The sequence below is a fragment of the Mustela erminea genome, chromosome 8 (genome assembly GCF_009829155.1).
Source record: "Mustela erminea isolate mMusErm1 chromosome 8, mMusErm1.Pri, whole genome shotgun sequence".
Taxonomy (NCBI): Eukaryota; Metazoa; Chordata; class Mammalia; order Carnivora; family Mustelidae; genus Mustela; species Mustela erminea.
The window spans coordinates 103,163,579-103,180,445 of record NC_045621.1 but is presented as its reverse complement, the minus strand read 5'-3'; the positions used below and the strand labels follow the sequence as shown (position 1 = coordinate 103,180,445).

The window sequence follows — 16,867 nt, the reverse complement described above, 5'->3', positions numbered from 1 at the left end:
ATCAAAAAAAGGGGGGGGGGAAACTTTCTTTTTAGAAATTAATATTCCTCTGGTCTATTTTTTTTCTTTCCGTAAAACAGTTTAGCTGGCAGGCCAATGCCCATTTTAAACTCACGCAAGCATCTAGAATTAGATCTTAACTCTAGGATTTCACCTGCAGAGCTGAAAAGGCAATTGTTCTACTCCCACAAAAAGTCAAATTGAAAACTCTCGGCTTTTTTCACTACAACGGTCTACATGAGAGGTAAGCTAACATTTCTGGCCATCCACCCTACTGAGCATATCAGGCATAGGAAACCACTCTATAGCAGTCACTAGTAATTTGCTCCACTGCTTTAGAACCTCATGCTGTTTCTTCTCCACAAAACACTGCCTCTTTAAAAAGATCCTTTACCAAGTCTACTTTCCTAGTATTTCCTAGCCTCTCCATCTACAACCCAGAAGACTTCATACTTCAAACATTAGGTAATAAGAAACTTCTTTCCAGTCTCTCACACAGCACTCTTGAACTTTTTATCACATATCTAACGTATTTTAACATAATATTACACAAAACCCTTAAGATACTTATCAAGAAAAAAATGAATATGAAAACTCCTCGAAGAGGTATCACATATTGGAATGCTTGACAAACCCTCAAAAAGCCCTTATAGGAAGAAAATGTAAATTCCTTCCAGTCCTCCAGATTCAAAAACCCTAAAGATGTCCAGTCTAATGTACAAGGATAATAAAACATAACCATGATGATGACATCAAACACTTCAAGAAATCTTATAATTTTATCACATTCCACTGTTTATTTTTACATTCCATTATTTTTTAAATGTGTAAGGTATATACCTAGTACATTCTAAATTATCCTATTAATCAGAATATTCATTTAAATAAACTAATTCCTTAATCTCACTCTGTGAGTTAAAGGTCACAGTTAAAGGTTAAGTTAAAGGTCTTTCGGAGTTTATTCAACTGTATACTGTAGCAACATTTAGGCTATCACCTTGCACAAAGACATTTTTTATTGTATTTTGGGTATATTATACTAAAACGGATGTGCACGGAGGGAAGACTGAACATCCAGTGACACAACAAATCATACATTTTATAGCTTAGTTACATAAATCTTTTTTTAAGATGTGATTTCTTTATTTGAGAGAGAAAGAAAAAGTACACAAGGGAAGTAGCAGAGAGGAAGGAAGAGGGAGGGACAAAGAATCTCAACCAGACCCCTGCACTAAGTGAGGAGCCTGATGTGGAGCTCGATTCCACAACCCAGCGGAAACCTGAGCGGAAACCAAGAGTCAGAGGCTTAACTGACTTAGCCACCTAGGTGCCCCATTAATAAATCTTTTGACACAGAACACAGACATTTGTGTTAGTAAATACCTCAGAAAGAAACTCAACTGCCCTCCTAACCATACAGTTACCTCTCTTGCCCCTCAAAAATGCATAAGTTAACCCCTTTCAAATACATCAGACTGTTTCACATCTTGAGCTATAATTTATACATTCATAACTGTAAAAAGAAACCATCTAAAATTTTAATAAAATCACAACATCCTGTCTTGAAATGAAGATGACTGTATAAAAAACCTCCTCTGCAAACTACTTTGGGAGCAAAGACATAAACAGAGCTGAGAAGTATGAAATTTCTTTTACTCCATTTCCTTAAAATTTAGGCAAGCACAACAAGCTGCTGAAGAAGCATTTGTTTGAGGAAAAGTGAGAAGTGTTTGGGAAATTAGAGAAAAATATAGAGAATTAAAAGTCTTATAGTATGCATGTATCATTATTCCCAAATACTCTCATTGTTTTAATAACTACTCAACAAGAATGGTGAGAAATCCACTAGAGTACCCTACGTATTGCCATCGTAAAGAACACACATAAAGAATTCACAAATGATCTATGCCAATAAATGCCCTATCATTAAATATTTCAGTAACTTCCACAATCCCAGAAAAATATTATCATGCTGGGTATCTAAGGTTACCTGATCCATGTACCTCAATGTTACACTGCCTGATCCACACTAACCCAGATTACCTAATTTCCCCAGGAAGTTACCAAGAGAAAGTTCAAATGAAGAAAGTGGTCTCATATAGAATTTACAAATGGTCAGCAGAACCTACACATACCGGCAAGTCCACACTAACATCAGTACCATCCAGAAGAGACACCCGACATGTGATGACGGACTTAGAGTCTCCAGCTGCAGGAATGTGTGTGGCAGCTCGTTGAGCTTCTCGGAGTCGTTCCTTTTCGGCATGTTTACGCATTGACCGACGCCCAAGTGTTCTACGGAAGAAGCTCAGCATTTTTGTCACTAATAAAACCAGAGAGAAAAAGGTATTAGCTGACTACCCACAATGTACAGTCAGACAAATGGTGTTATTTAGTAAAATCTTGTGACCACTACGAACATACTGTTAAAAGCAACAAGTAAATTTGAAAAACATAATTAAAACTAGCTACTTACCTCAAAGTTCTTGAAAACTTTTATATAAAATAGAGTTAAGACTTACAGCATTTCTTAATTTACTGGTCTATTTTATAAGGAGCTGATAGGAGACAACAAATATTTATGAAGTTTATCAGGTCTTCTGAGTCAATGAATTTTATGTACAATTGCCATATAACTCTACAAACATTAGGAGACAATCCACACACTAACGTAGCCTTTGATGACCATTAACAATTCTAAAAAGTTCCATTTCTTTTCTGAGCAATCACAATAAAAGCATAAAAACGGGCACCTGCCTCACTCAGTGCATGAAACACTCGACTCTTGATCTCAGGGTTGTAGGTTGTAGGTTGTGGAGATTACTTAAAAATAAAATCTTAAAAAACAAATAAATAATCACCTAGTTCAGCTAATACACAAATATAATTCAAATACATTTTTGTTAAATAGTCTATTATTTAAAGATTTTAAATTACTATTTAATAGTCAATTTTTTATAATGTTAAATTATTTTAAGGCCACTTTTCTTATCTTTATTAAGAATGATAAGTTTAATGAAAATAAAACAGGTTTCGTAATTTTTTTAAATTTTTTAAAGATTTTATTTATTTATTTGACAGAGGGAGAGCACATAAGCAAGAGGAACAGCAGGCAGAGGAAGAGAGGGAAGCAGGCTTCCACTAAGCAGGAGCCCAATGTGGCACTTGATTCCAGGACCTCAAAATCATAACCTGAGCTGAAGGCAGACACTTAACCAACTGGGCCATCCTGGCGCCCCTGGTTAGTACTTTTAAAAATACAGCAAACACAAATAGTAATACCATAAAAACCATCTTGCTAACCTAATGTTTAATTTATGCAAATAAGAGAATGAGAAAAATAAGTTAAAGACAATGATTAACTCCAGAGAAAACAAGAAGTTGAGCAGAAAAGGGAGGGTAATCACAGTATACAACATGACTTAGCTAATGTTTAAATATTCATAATACTATAAACACTAAGTATTGATCTAAGCATAACTGTAAAGTAACTCAAGAAGAGATATATAACAAGGAAATGCACAGAGCCAATTCCTCATCTTTCCAAGTTGGAATTCAACAGCTAATTCCTGAAACCAAATATCAAGAAGTGAAATAAAAGCATGTTACTTTAAATGTGAAAGTGTTTTCCTTGAGGACAAAATAGAACTCAGCAGAGTGCTATTTTTAAAAAGAAGCCTTCAGGTTAGGTGACTCAAATGTAGTTTATACATTTATAAACTTGATTAAAATAAAGCTAATTTTAAAAGTAAATACGAGCACATTAAAAAATAAGTCTCTATAAACTGAAGATTATCATACACATATCACATATGAATAGTCCTACATAAATGAGTAAACTGGCAAAGCTGTGAGACTTGTCCTTTGTATGTTCATCTACTTAAATTCCAAGAAAATAAAACTAGGTAAGTTTTCAATTTACAAAGCACTCATATGTAACATCTGGCTGCAGTCTCTTTCTCTTCAGGTTTCTCTTCAGACATTGCTCCTTTTGCACTTTGCTATCCATTCTTGTTTCAGCTACCTAAGAAAGGTACTTGTTATCCCAGATGTAGAAAGCCCATGTGTCAGAGACTCCCTACCTATTTTTTAATTCAATTCTACCTATATCTCCCCTGAGAGACATTCTCTGATAACCAAAGAGTTAGTCACTCCCATCATCACACTTCCACTGAAACATGAAAATATTTTACTGTATCACTAATCAGATTTTTATTTATTAACATGTCTGTCTCATTTATTATAAACTCCTAAAGACATAATTCCTATTTTGAATAGCCAGCCACCCAGAACACCTCATTAAGTACAACAAATGGTTAGTAAATAATCTTACTTGCATCTCAGAAAAACTCCCAAAATTTTATCTTATTTTGATGAGTAAACTAAGGGTCCAATAAATGAAACCACTGGCCACATCCATTATTTAGTAAATAATGAAGACAGGGGCTCAAACTGATTTTTCTGATTCCAAATTCTTGGTCTTTCTACTACATCACAGAACAATTCATGTAAAACTTGTATTTTAGAGGTAAGAAATCATCAAAGATCATAGCTTAATAAAAAGAGTTTGAATGAAAATATAAGCAAAAACATACATATAAATTTGGGATGAGGAATTGGCTCTGTGCATCTCCTTGTTATATATCTCTTCTTGAGTTACTTTACAGTTATGCTTAGATCAATACTTAGTGTTTATAGTATTATGAATATTTAAACATTAGCTAAGTCATGTTGTATACTGTGATTACCCTCCCTTTTCTGCTCAACTTCTTGTTTTCTCTGGAGTTAATCATTGTCTTTAACTTATTTTTCTCATTCTCTTATTTGCATAAATTAAACATTAGATTAGCAAGATGGTTTTTATGGTATTACTATTTGTGTTTTCAGCTTATTCGACAAACAAATTGCAAGGGGAAAAAAGAAATGCAAAGAGAACTATGGATTAAAACAGACTAGGGGTGCCTGGGTAGCTCAGTGGGTTGAGCCTCTGCCTTTGGCTCAGATCATGATCCCAGGGTCCTGGGATGGTGCCCCCCATCCGCAGCGGGGAGCCTGCTTCCCCCTCTCTGCCTGCCTCTCTGCCTACTTGTGATCTCTTGTCTGTCAAATATATAAATAAAATATTAAACAAAAAAGGACTTAAAATACGAATCCATCAATCACAATACACATACATTAGATCCTAATTTAAATAAACTTTTTTTTTTTTAGTTGTATGATGTTATCATTAGGGAAAGCTAGGTCAAAGATAAATGGGAGGGGCGCCTGGGTGGCTCTGTCCGTTGATCAGCTGCCTTCAGCTTGGGTCATGATTCCGGGGTCCTGGGATCAAGCCCCACATCAGGCTCCCTGCTCGGTGGGGAGCCTGCTTCTCTCTCTCCCTCTGCCTGCTGCTCTGCCTGCTTGTGCTCTCTCTGTGTCTCAAGTAAAATCTTAAAAAAAAAAAAAAAAAGGTATATGGGAACTCTACTACTGTAACTTCCATGTAGTTTAATTTGATTTCAAAATATAGGAAATTTTAAAGTCACAAATTTGTTAGGGGGCCCGGGTGGTGCAGTGGGTTGAGTGTCCAACTACTGGTCTCAGCTCAGGTCACAATCTTGGGGTCCTGGGACTGAACCCTGTGTCACTCTGCCCTCAGCGCAAAGTCTATTTGGGATTCTCTCTCTCTCCCTCTGCCCATCCTGCTCATGCTGTCTCTCTCTCTCTCAAATAAATAAATAGAATCTTTTGTTTTTTTTAAAGTAACACATTTGCTGTTACACATATAATTTATAAGAAGTCTGTATAACCAGTTGATACTTTAAACTAAATGCGTTTGTGGGGTACCTGGGCGGCTCAATTGGTTTAGCTTCTAACTCATGATTCTGGCTCAGGTCATGATATTGAGATGGTGAGATCAAGACCCGCATCAGCTCTGCTCTAGGCACAGAGCCTGCTTAGGAGTCTCTCCCCATCTCACCCTGGTCACCTGTTTTCTATTTCAATGAAAAAAGAACAAGAAAAAAAGACAGTAATAATAAAATTTAAATTAGATGCATTTATAAACATGATGAAAATAAAAGCTGAAATACAGGGATAATATCAATGTAATAAAAAATTCAATTGCTATAAATTAAGGATTATAGTCTCATTTTACAATTATGCATATTGCTATGTAACTAGGTTAAGTTAGCAAAGCCATGATAGTTGTCATTTGAACTTCCTAAGGACATAAATTATACAGGCACACATTTGAACACTGGCTGGACTGTTTATGATAACCAAGGAATTGCTGCCATTTTTCTTTTATATAAAATAGTGGTATTAAAGTAAAGTGGAGATAGAAACTGAAGAAATTGCCCAGGTAAGTGGCCACTGTTGCAGCATCATGGGTACATGGGGGTTCGTTATACTCTTCTGGCTACTTGAATTTTTCCAAAATAAAAGATCTTCAGGGCACCTGGGTGGGTCAGTAGGTTAAGCCTCTGCCTTCAGCTCAGGTCATGATCTCAGGGTCCTGGGATCAAGCCCTATTATCATGCTCTCTGCTCAGTGGGGAGCCTGCTTCCCCCTCTCACTCTCTGCCTGCCTCTCTGCCCACTTGTAATCTCTGTCAAATAAATAAATAAGATCTTTAAAAAACACACACACACAACAGAAAAACAACAACAACAACAGAACAAAAGTTTTTCTAAAGGAAAATAATGTTCAAAATGCACTATAACTGTGTGAGTCCTAGGAAGCAAATGAGCTATAAATCAAGTTTTCTGACTTTCACCTTATCTTCTACCTTGAAAACAAAAATTCATTATTCAAGTACGGTTAACCTGCTAAGGAAAAACAAAGCTTCTTTAAGATTTAGTATCTACATATTTTGAACCATAAAACCAATGCCACAAACAACTTATTTTTACAAAATATAAAAGCAAGTTATATGAAAATAAATTCCAGATGGACTAAGAATTTAAAATCAAAGAAATGATAAAGTACTAGAAGGAAACAATATATTAAAGAGCTTCTAAATTTAAATGATTAATAGGCAGTTTAGTGAAGAATTATCACAAACCATTAAGATAATGCAACAGAAAAAAATGGGCAAGATATGAAGAAACAAGCTCAGTTCTAAAAGATGATATGAAATGAAAATATGTATAAAAAAATTTGACCTCAACAATAACAAACAAAATCTAAACTAAAGAATGAGATGCTATCTGTCATTTAAGACTCAAGATAGCCAGTGTTGAAAAGGATATGGGAAAAACAATCACCTTCATACACTGTCCTCTTTGGAGCATTTAACCACACTATCAAAAATGTTAATGTGCCCCACTTTCACTCAGCAATTATATTGCTGGTAGGATATCCTAAGAAATAGGATGTGATCCAAATTGTAGAAGTAAGGATTTTCATGGCATAATTTTAAATATGTCCATCAACATGCTGTGGTTAAACAAATTAATGTTATACAACTCAGCTGTTTTTTAAATACAACTGACTTAGACATAGACAAAATTTCTAAGTGAAAAGTGAAATCAGAGAAAGTGGTAAGTTTTATCCCACTCTAAGGTGGGATACCTACATATTCACAAAAGGACTAAGACATGCAAACTGTTAAGTGAGGTTATCTCTGGAGAGGATCATACGGAGGTACTGAAGTCCTCTATAATAAGAATATATAACTGTGTCAAAAGAGTTTTCTTTAAGATTTTCTTTGACAGAGAGAGAGTGAGAGAGTGAGAAAGAGAGAACAAGCACAGAACCAGGGGAAGCTGCAGGCAGAGGGGGAGGGAGAAGCAGGCTCGCTACTGAGCAAGGAGCGGGATGTGGGACTGACTCCGGGATCTGGGAATCATGACCTGGGCCGAAGGCAAATGCTTAGCAAACTGAACCAGTCAGGTGCCCCTCAAAAGAGTTCTTAAAAAATTGTTAAGTGACACCTGGATGGCTCAGTCAGTTGAGCACCCGACTCTTGTTTGATTTCAGCTCAGGTCTTGACCTCAGGTTTCTGAGTTTAAGCCCAGCGTTGGGCTCCACAATGGACATGAAGCCTAAGTAAAAACAAAACTGTTTAAAGAAGAAAAGTTTTCCCGTATTCATTCTTTCTCCATCCCCCACTACCACTTTCATTCTAAATGCTACAGCAGTGGGTTTTTAGCAACCATATATCTGATCCCAGATAAAAAATCATTAATGGTCTTGCTCTGGATCCAGCTCTTCCTCCTGCCTCACCTTTCAGGCAGCCCCCTCCCAGCTGTTCACTCTGCCCTGCTATCCCTGCTGCTCAATCCAACGATGTTTTTAACTGTGGACCTTTTTGTTTTGTTTTGTTTTGGCTGTTCCATCTTTCTGGAATGCTCTCTTTCCACTTCACCTCTCCCATTTCTTCAGAAAAGCATTCCCTGACTCCTGAGTCTAAATTAAGTGCTCCTTTTAGTACCCTTAGACTCTTCTTTATAACTTTTACCAAAACTGTAATTAAATACCCAATTGCTTAATTATCTTTTTTACTGGGTACTTCCCCACTAAAGACTCAAGGATCTGGTCTGACTCAGTCAGCAAGATGACCTAGCTAGCACAACAATCAGAATATTAGGCACTCAATAAAGAACTTGTCTGACACTAAAACGATACAGTGGAATTCTCAAAAAGTAGATTTACATGGTTTTTTTTTTTTTTAATAAAGATTTTATTTATTTATTTGACAGACAAAGATCACAAGTAGGCAGAGAGGCAGGCAGAGAGAGAGAGAAAGGGAAGCAGGCTCCCTGTGGAGCAGAGAGCCCGATGCGGGGCTCGATCCCAGGACGCTGAGATCATGACCCGAGCCGAAGGCAGCGGCTCAACCCACTGAGCCACCCAGGCGCCCCATACATGTTTTTTTTTTTTAAATGCATTTTAATCTGTGATTAGAATAAAAAAAATACAAACTGAAGTAATCCATTTACTACCTAAATTAACTGAAGCTGTTTTTAAATATGTATCTAAAACTCAAGTTTGTCCTGAAATGTGTCTATTGTCAAATGTGACTGGTGGCCACATTCTTTGGTAGGCATTTGCTTTTTGATAAAGCAATATACCAATTTACAACAACTGCCATAGGTATATCTTTAACCCCACTAGTCCCAACACAGAAAATGCCTGCAAGACAGTAATTCAACAGAATACGTATCAATTTCTGTTTTTTTTTTTTAAGATTTTATTTATTTATTTGACAGAGATTACAATTAGGCAGAGAGGCAGGCAGAGAGAGAGGAAGGGAAGCAGGCTCCCTGCTGAGCGGAGAGCCCGATGTGGGGCTCGATCCCAGGACCCTGAGATCATGACCTGAGCTGAAGGCAGAGGCTTTAAGCCACTAAGCCACCCAGGGGCCTCACATATCATTTCCTAATGAAGCTCACCTATAAAAAGAAAACAAACCTGCAAACTAGCTTACCTGTACGAATAATTCACTATGTTGAGTAGGTTTCAGCTCGTTTTAGCAATGTCAGAAATGGAGTTATAAGTAATTTTCCCCCTAATTCTTAACAAAATACTCCTGATATTAACTTAAAATGTTGTCAGAAGGTTTAAAAGAGGGGCGCCTGGATGGCTCAGTCGGGGAGGCATCTGCCTGAGTCCCAGGATCAAGCCCCCACGTCTGGCTCCTGTCTCAGCAAGGAGTCAGCGTCACCCTCTGCCTCTCCCCCTGCTCCTCTCTCTCTCTCTCACACTTTTCCAAATAAATAAAATCTTTCTTAAAAAGGGAGGGGGGGTAAAAGACTTGGGTCTCCTCGCTCTTAGCTAAAATTCATGAGACTTAGTGGCCATAAAGAAGATAGTGACACGAACAATTAATGTTTACACACCGAAAAACCCCAACCTTAACACGCCGAGTCAGGGGAGGGGCGGGGGAGGGTCCTTTGGATCGCGCCATTGCTGGTAACCCACCTGCCCCTCACAATTTCCAAGTGGCCGAACTTGCAGTCTTACGCAAACCAACCCCAGATGTCCACCTGGGTTTTTGTTCTAAGATCGCGGCGGTTTTTTTCCTTTGACCTGCCACATCCCCCTAGCCAGCCGGACAGCGAAGTCGAGACCTCTTAGAGAAGGGCGACCCCCGGCTGCTCCTGAGGGGGCCGGGACCGGGCAGGGGTCGGGCCGGCACTCATTACCCCGCCTCACCCCCGGCTCTCTGCTCCGGCCGCGCCGCCCAGTATCGCCCGAAACTCTGAGGCCCGGCCCCATTGGCCGCCGCCGCCCCTCCCCTCCCGGCAGGTTTAATATTTTCCCGGTCGGCCAAGGAAGCAGCTGGGGCTGGAGCGTCCCGAAGCGAGGCCGCGAGAACAGACCTTCGGCGCGAGCCAGAATGGGCCCGCAGAGCGGTGAGGGGAAACGGGGTGTGGACCGAGCCCGATACGGGCAGTGCGGCCGGAGCCACTGGGCCTCGCGCTTACCTGGGCTGGGGACCGAGGCGCGGTGGCAAAGGCAGCGCGGAGAGCCGGCGACGCGAGGGTGGAAGTCCGGTGAGCAACTGAAAAGGGGGCGGCTCCGCCAAGAAATGGCGGCCTGAGGCGCGCGCCCACCCTGCGTTAATCCTCTGAAGGACCCCAGCCGTCCGCCGGCCCGCCCCTTAAAGCCCCCTCTAGGCTCCGCCTTCAGGGGGCGGGGCGCAATGCTCTTAAATGGGCAATGACACCGCCCCGGAAATCGCCCGGCTGGGTGAGACTCCTGTTAAACCGGCGATGGCAGGCCCTGTTGAATCTGCCACCGCTGCAAGAGGCCCGGCGTCCCGGGCTAGTTTAAAGGGGCGCTGCCGAAATCCAGTTCTGGCTATCAGACTCCTCCTTGAGAGGGGGTGCACGCCCGCGGAGAGCCCCCAGATTAGTCCCATCCCAACGGTAGTTTAGTCCTGTCTGAGCCCAGCGTCTGGTGCTGCTAGATTAATTTACTCACTCGTTCGAGAAACTAATTCATTAAGCAAATCTTTAGTGCCCTGTCGTTAGAGGAACTTTTTCATTGTAGTGGGGAGGAAGACGGTCACAAATACTTCTTAAATAGTGCTATGATGAAGAAAAAAAAAAGAACGGGAAATAGATTTCTGTTTAACATAGCATGGTCAAGGAGATCCTTTGTGACCAGGGGACATTTCATCTGTTCTTTCTACAGATAATTTGTGAAATTAGCTATTGTGGGCCAGTCTGTTTTCTAGACACCGGAGATACACCAGATAATCAAGACAGACAAAAATCCCACATGAAGCTTAAGTGCGAGCAGGAGGGACAGAAAATAAATGAGATAAATTAGAAAAATTAGATACTGTGTTAGGCAGTGATGAATGATAGAGAAAAATCAAAGCACGGGACAGAAATAGGGACTAAGAAAGTGGTCATTTTAGATACCAGCTAGGTAAGGAGGAAGGCCTCAACAAGAAGGTGACCTTTGAGCGAAAATCTAAAGGTGGTAAAGATGGTTGTGGACCCCTGGGGGAAGGGCAGAGGTTCTTAACTCCAAAGGATGGGTGCTTGGTCTGCTCAAGGAAAGCCAGCGTGCCTAAAGATGGATAAATGGAGCCCTGGGAGGTGACAAGCCAGGGAGGAGAGAGCTGTGAGGTGAAGGGCCTTATGAGACTGCCTGCGGGTCTGAGGAAGTGGGAGAATCAGTGGCAGGCCAGAGAGTGTAAAGTTCATGAAGTCCCTGCTGGCTGAGATGGGAAAAGGCAAATACTCAGCCCCTTCTGGAGACTTGGCACAGCCGGGCCTCCACCATCCCAAGACTTAATAGTTGGGCTTGGCAGGGACAGCTGGTCTCTGCTCCACAAGGTGTTGGCTGGGGCAGCTCAACGGGAGCTGGCAATACCAAAGCCTCCTCATTCATCTCTATGGCATCTCAGCCGGGCTGGCTGAAATGAACAGCTGAGTTCTGCCTGGGCCTCTTTCTCTAAGAGGGTAATTGGGGTAGCTCAGGCCTGGAAACTTATTAATGGAAATGCCCAGGAGTCACATCGTGTCACTTCTGTTGCCTATTATGGTCAAAGCAAGTCACAGGGCCAGGCCACTTTCAACTGGGATGGGAATAAGATCCCACCTCTTTTTTTTTTTTCTTTTCAATAAATTTTCTTTACTTTTTAAAAATAACTTCATTGAGCTATGTCACATATGATACAATTCACCCATTTAAAGTGTACACCTCAGTGGTGTTTGACATATTCACAAAGCTGTGAGACCATCATTACAATTTAATTGTAGGACATTTTTATTTCCTCTCATGGGAGAGGTAGTGCGGGAGTACAGGGATGCGAGGAATTGTTGAGGGTCATCTCTGCATCTTTATCTCAATAAAAAAATCAATGGTGATGATTGTGATGTAGGAGGGAGGGAAGCGTGGATGTATAGATAAAACAAGAAAGCGCCATAGTTTGAAGCTTGGTACCTAGGTACATTGAACTATTCCAGTTTATGTATAGGTTTAAATATTTTGTGTAATAAAAAGTTTTTAATTTTTAAAATTTTTTAAAAGATTTTTATTTATTTATTTGACAGAAAGAGAGAAGCACAATGAGAGAGGAAACATAAGCAGGGGGAGTGGGAGAGGGAGAAGCAAGCTTCCTGTGGAGCAGGGAGCCCTATGCGGGGCTCAATTCCAGGACCTTGAAATCATGACCTGAGCCGAAGGCAAATGCCCAATGACTGATCCACCCAGGTGCCCGTGAAAACTACAGTCTCAAGAGCCATCCCCTCAGCCTATCAGGGATATCTCCCTCCAAGTATTTATTACCCAGAATCTACACATTTGAAAGCTGTATTGTAATTTATCTGTTTACTGATCAATAGCATTTTCTTTCAAGACCTATAAACCTATCTCATTGTCCTAAACTGTTGTATGTCCCACCAGTCTGGAGAAAGTATCCTCTTGTCCCCTTCTTCTGAATCCTTATCTCTACCTCCTGTCAAGGCTGGGGGTTTGAGTGAGGCTGTGGGTGAGGGTAGAGAAAGATGGTTAGAGGCTGAAGGAAATATGAACTTGGGAAAGAAGAATGGAACCTAAGAACTTAAGTGATAGGAAGTTGTTTGTACTTTAATCAAGTAAGATTATTCTGAATAACAATTTGTCCCCTCCCCAAATCCTCCCTTCAAGACATATAGACCCTCAGCAACATCCCTATTTTGTGGCAAATTGGTCCCCTAATTGGTTCCCATCAGAGACAGAGAAGTTCCACTCCTTGAACACAACTGAATTCAGTAAAAATGCATTTGGCTGCAAGTAACACACAATACAATTAACTGGACTTAAATAAGGAGTTTAATGTTTTTCACATAAGTAATGAGAAATATGGCTGCCTCTAGCTGCTTAATATTGGTTCAGGTCCTCAACAATGTTATAAGGACCCTAAACACTTTTGCTCTTCCTGTTCTGCCATCCTTCACATGTTGAGTCTGGTTTTCATGCTTCCAGCCTACTGGCCACAGAAGGGCTGCAGTATATCCAATCCTTCTGAGTTTCATGAGTGAAAGGGAAAGGGAAAAGAACTTCATGAAGACTTGTCTTTTAAATCAGGGAATGAAGTCTCACAACCCCCTGTGTCATCAGTCAGAAATAGATTGGCTGCCCAGACTTAGACTACTTACCGACCATGGGGTAAGGGACCACCATGATATCTTTACACCAATCCTAATTCACTCTTGGCATTTGGGGAAAGGGCTGCTCTCCCATCTGGGATCTCCATTAACTCCTTGAACAAATCCAAGTTTTATTAGAGGAAAAAGGGTTGTTGCAAGGAAGAATGACTATGGGTGCTTACCGCAGTAACCCATTTTTTGGTGGACTAGTCCTAACCCGTGGAAAGGTTTTCCTGTACTGAGCCAAGAGGTTAACAAAAGGAAAACTAGGGGCACCTGGGTGGCTCAGTGGGTTAAAGCCTCTGCCTTCAGCTCGGGTCATGATCCCAGAGTGCTGGGATCAAGCCCCACATCGGCTCTCTGCTCAGCAGGGAGCCTGCTTCCTCCTCTCTCCTGCTTGCCTTTCTGCCTACCTGTGATCTCTGTCTGTCAAATAAATAAATAAAATCTAAAAACAAAAACAAAAACAAAAGGAAAACTGTTTAGAATGGAGTGGAGGGGCCAGCAGGGGGCGCTCGCACACTGCCCCACTCAGACCTAACAGGAAAAGATGTATCTTTTTTTTTTTTTTTTTTTTAAAGATTTTATTTATTTTTCAGAGACAGAGGGAGAGAGCGCGAGCGAGCACAGGCAGACAGAGAGGCAGGCAGAGGCAGAGGGAGAAGCAGGGAATGCTGGTTTGGGTACTACTCTACAATCCCAGCAGCATGCGAAAGGTTTTTCTCCTCCCCAGCCAATGAGAGACCGTCACAACGCAACCAATGAAAAGCCCCTCTCCTTGGAACTCCCGGGTTACTTGAGTGGATCTTTTGTCTTCAACAGCAGTCTCAACTTCCCACTCTCCTGTATAAAAGAGCCATCCTCTCTTTGGTTTTCTGGACTTGCCTATGGTTTTACCATAACTTCCTTGTCCTGAATTGCAATTCTCCGCTATTCCCGAATTTTTGCAGTGAAGTAATTGGCAGTTTTCAGGGAACATCCTCATTCTAGATTCCATTTCTATATCAGGTCCTGGTTTCCTCTCTGGAGTCACACAAAAAGAGGAAGATCCAATTCTGTGGGTTCTAAAAATCATGCAACCCAAGAAAGGACTCTTTAAGTGAAATAACACAATTTTAAGGATTCAGTATTAGATACAGGGGCTTGGAAACGACCCACACAAGTCATGAGACCTAAAGCTTAAATCTAATTATCTTCATTGTACATCTGCCTCTGCCCACAAAAAGAAGTATAATTCCTCTTTCACATCAGAACTCTTTAAATAATCAAGGACATTTGTTCCAAACCTGCAAAATCTGCTTCTCTTGTGCTGATTTCCAACAAAGTAAAGAACTTCTTAACTTTTTCTTTTTTCTCCTGAATTGGTCCACACTGGTGGGGTCACTCATGCCAACGTATTCTGAGCAGAGTGGAGCAGAGGGAAGTCCAACATAAGACTCTGTTCTCTTCAGAGACTGAAGGACCCCTGCATTCCAAAAATTCTCCATTGAGAAGAAAATACTCTCAGGGGAGTGGGTATCATAAAAAACTCTTTTATCAGACACTAGATCAAAGAGAGCATTTCCTACTCAAAAAATGCACACAAATAAAATAAATTAGAAAACAACCCTGTCATCAGGAAACACCACTAAGAGCAAGAATGCTGTAAGCAGACTGCAGAGACTCTCAACTTCAGAAGCAAAACATCTAAAACAACTTTCAAGTCTGTTAGGATAAAGATGATGCTACCTTCCTCACAGGGGAATAATGAGCGTTACTGTCAGAAAACAAGTTATCTGAAAATGTTTTCATAAGTGCACAACACAACATATAAGACAATGTAAATGCCACAGATGAAGGAACAAAAGTACCTGGGAATGCAAATAGAAGATGATGGTCTACGGAATGGACCTAATTGTGCCTAATTTCATGTGATTGAGTCGTTCCCTTTACCTGGTTAAATCTTTCCTGAGCTAGAACCTCACGTTTGAAAGTCCACCTTTTCTCTCTTTATCCCTGGAGGGAGTAAGATCTTAAAGAAGCTCCCACTAAAGTATTAGCCATACAGGCTAATTGAAGGACACCTTAAAAGAATGGGGGATGACTAGGGGGTAGGTATGCAGAAAAGGGACACAGAAGGGTGAATTGAAGATAAGTTACTTCTTTCTCCGAAGTACTCAGGCTTTTTCCCTACATCTGGAGATTTCAGGGCAAAAGACCCAAGTATTCATGTTCCATGAATCAATATTTCGGGCATCACTTTGTTCAGCATTATTTGGAAAAGAGTCTACTGATTTGGTGGCCTATGCTTCTTATTTATACTGATAAGGAGAAAACTTCAGAAGGCCTTGGATGGCTTTATGCAAGCTCATAATATTGGGTAATAGGCAGAAATAATAACTTCTTGCCATTTGATTTGCCTAATGGTGAAATGATGATGAGACCAAGAGAGTCAAGGGAAGAAAAAGGAAGGAGCCAAGTCTCAGTGATTTTTCTAAAAGTTAATGTGCATATGTCTCTGGCATATCTTTTTAGAAGGTTTAAGTCTAGGATGGAGCCCGAGTCTGCATTACCCACAAGCTTGCAGTCTGTTGATACTGCTCAATCGTGGGTACACTTTTCGTAATGAGGTCTTTCAACTGACTGCCCCACACCTGTGACTACTGGCCCGACATCAGAGTCTGTGAAGGCAATAGAAGAAATAGTAGAAGGATCTGTGGAGTCTGTGAAGGAAATAGAAGAAATAGTAGAAGGATCAGTGCCAGTAGCTCACTTGAACAAGGATTCATTTTTTCTGGCATTAGTTTTCTCATCTATAAAATGAGGTAATTAGAACAGATGATAGGTTATAATTCCAATGCCTCATACCTATGAATGTGACCTTGATTGGTCTTTGCATATGAAATCAAGTTAAGATGAGACCACTTGAGCAGATCCTAAACCAATATGGCTGGCGTCCATATAAGAAAGAGGAATTTGCCCCCCACCTCCATATTTATAGCAACATTATTTATAATAATTAAACCCAAGACATGGAAATGATCTAAGCAGCCATCAGAGGATGAATGAATAAAGAAGGTGTGCTATTACAGGGGCACCTGGGTGACTCAGTCAGTTAAGCATTCAACTCTTGATGGGTTGTGTGATGGAGCCCAGTGTCAGGCTCTGCAGTCAGCAGGGAGCCTGCTTGAAGATTCTTTCCCTCCGCCCTTTCCCCAACTCCCACGAGCACACTTGCATTCTCTTTCTCTCTCAAATAAATAAATAGATCTTAAAAAGAAAACCTATGGTATATATACAATGCAATATCA

At 40.6% G+C, this 16,867-nt stretch overlaps 1 protein-coding gene across 9 annotated transcripts in view; it reads right to left on the bottom strand.

The window, feature by feature from the left end:
• Positions 1 to 10,613, bottom strand: part of EPB41L5 (erythrocyte membrane protein band 4.1 like 5) — a 144,688-nt gene extending 134,075 nt beyond the window's left edge. For 5 of the 9 annotated variants that reach the window (XM_032353883.1, XM_032353888.1, XM_032353886.1 and 2 more), the window contains exons 1-2: positions 10,416 to 10,612; positions 2,136 to 2,323 (exon numbers count right to left, since the gene is read on the bottom strand). In XM_032353883.1, the coding sequence (XP_032209774.1) occupies positions 2,136 to 2,315 (180 nt within the window). In that variant the 5' untranslated portion in view covers positions 2,316 to 2,323; positions 10,416 to 10,612. Of the gene's footprint in view, positions 1 to 2,135; positions 2,324 to 9,909; positions 10,389 to 10,415 lie in introns of those variants that run through there. The other 4 variants (XM_032353885.1, XM_032353889.1, XM_032353891.1 and 1 more) reach the window with 3 other exon arrangements.
• Between the last annotated feature and the right edge of the window lie 6,254 nt (positions 10,614 to 16,867).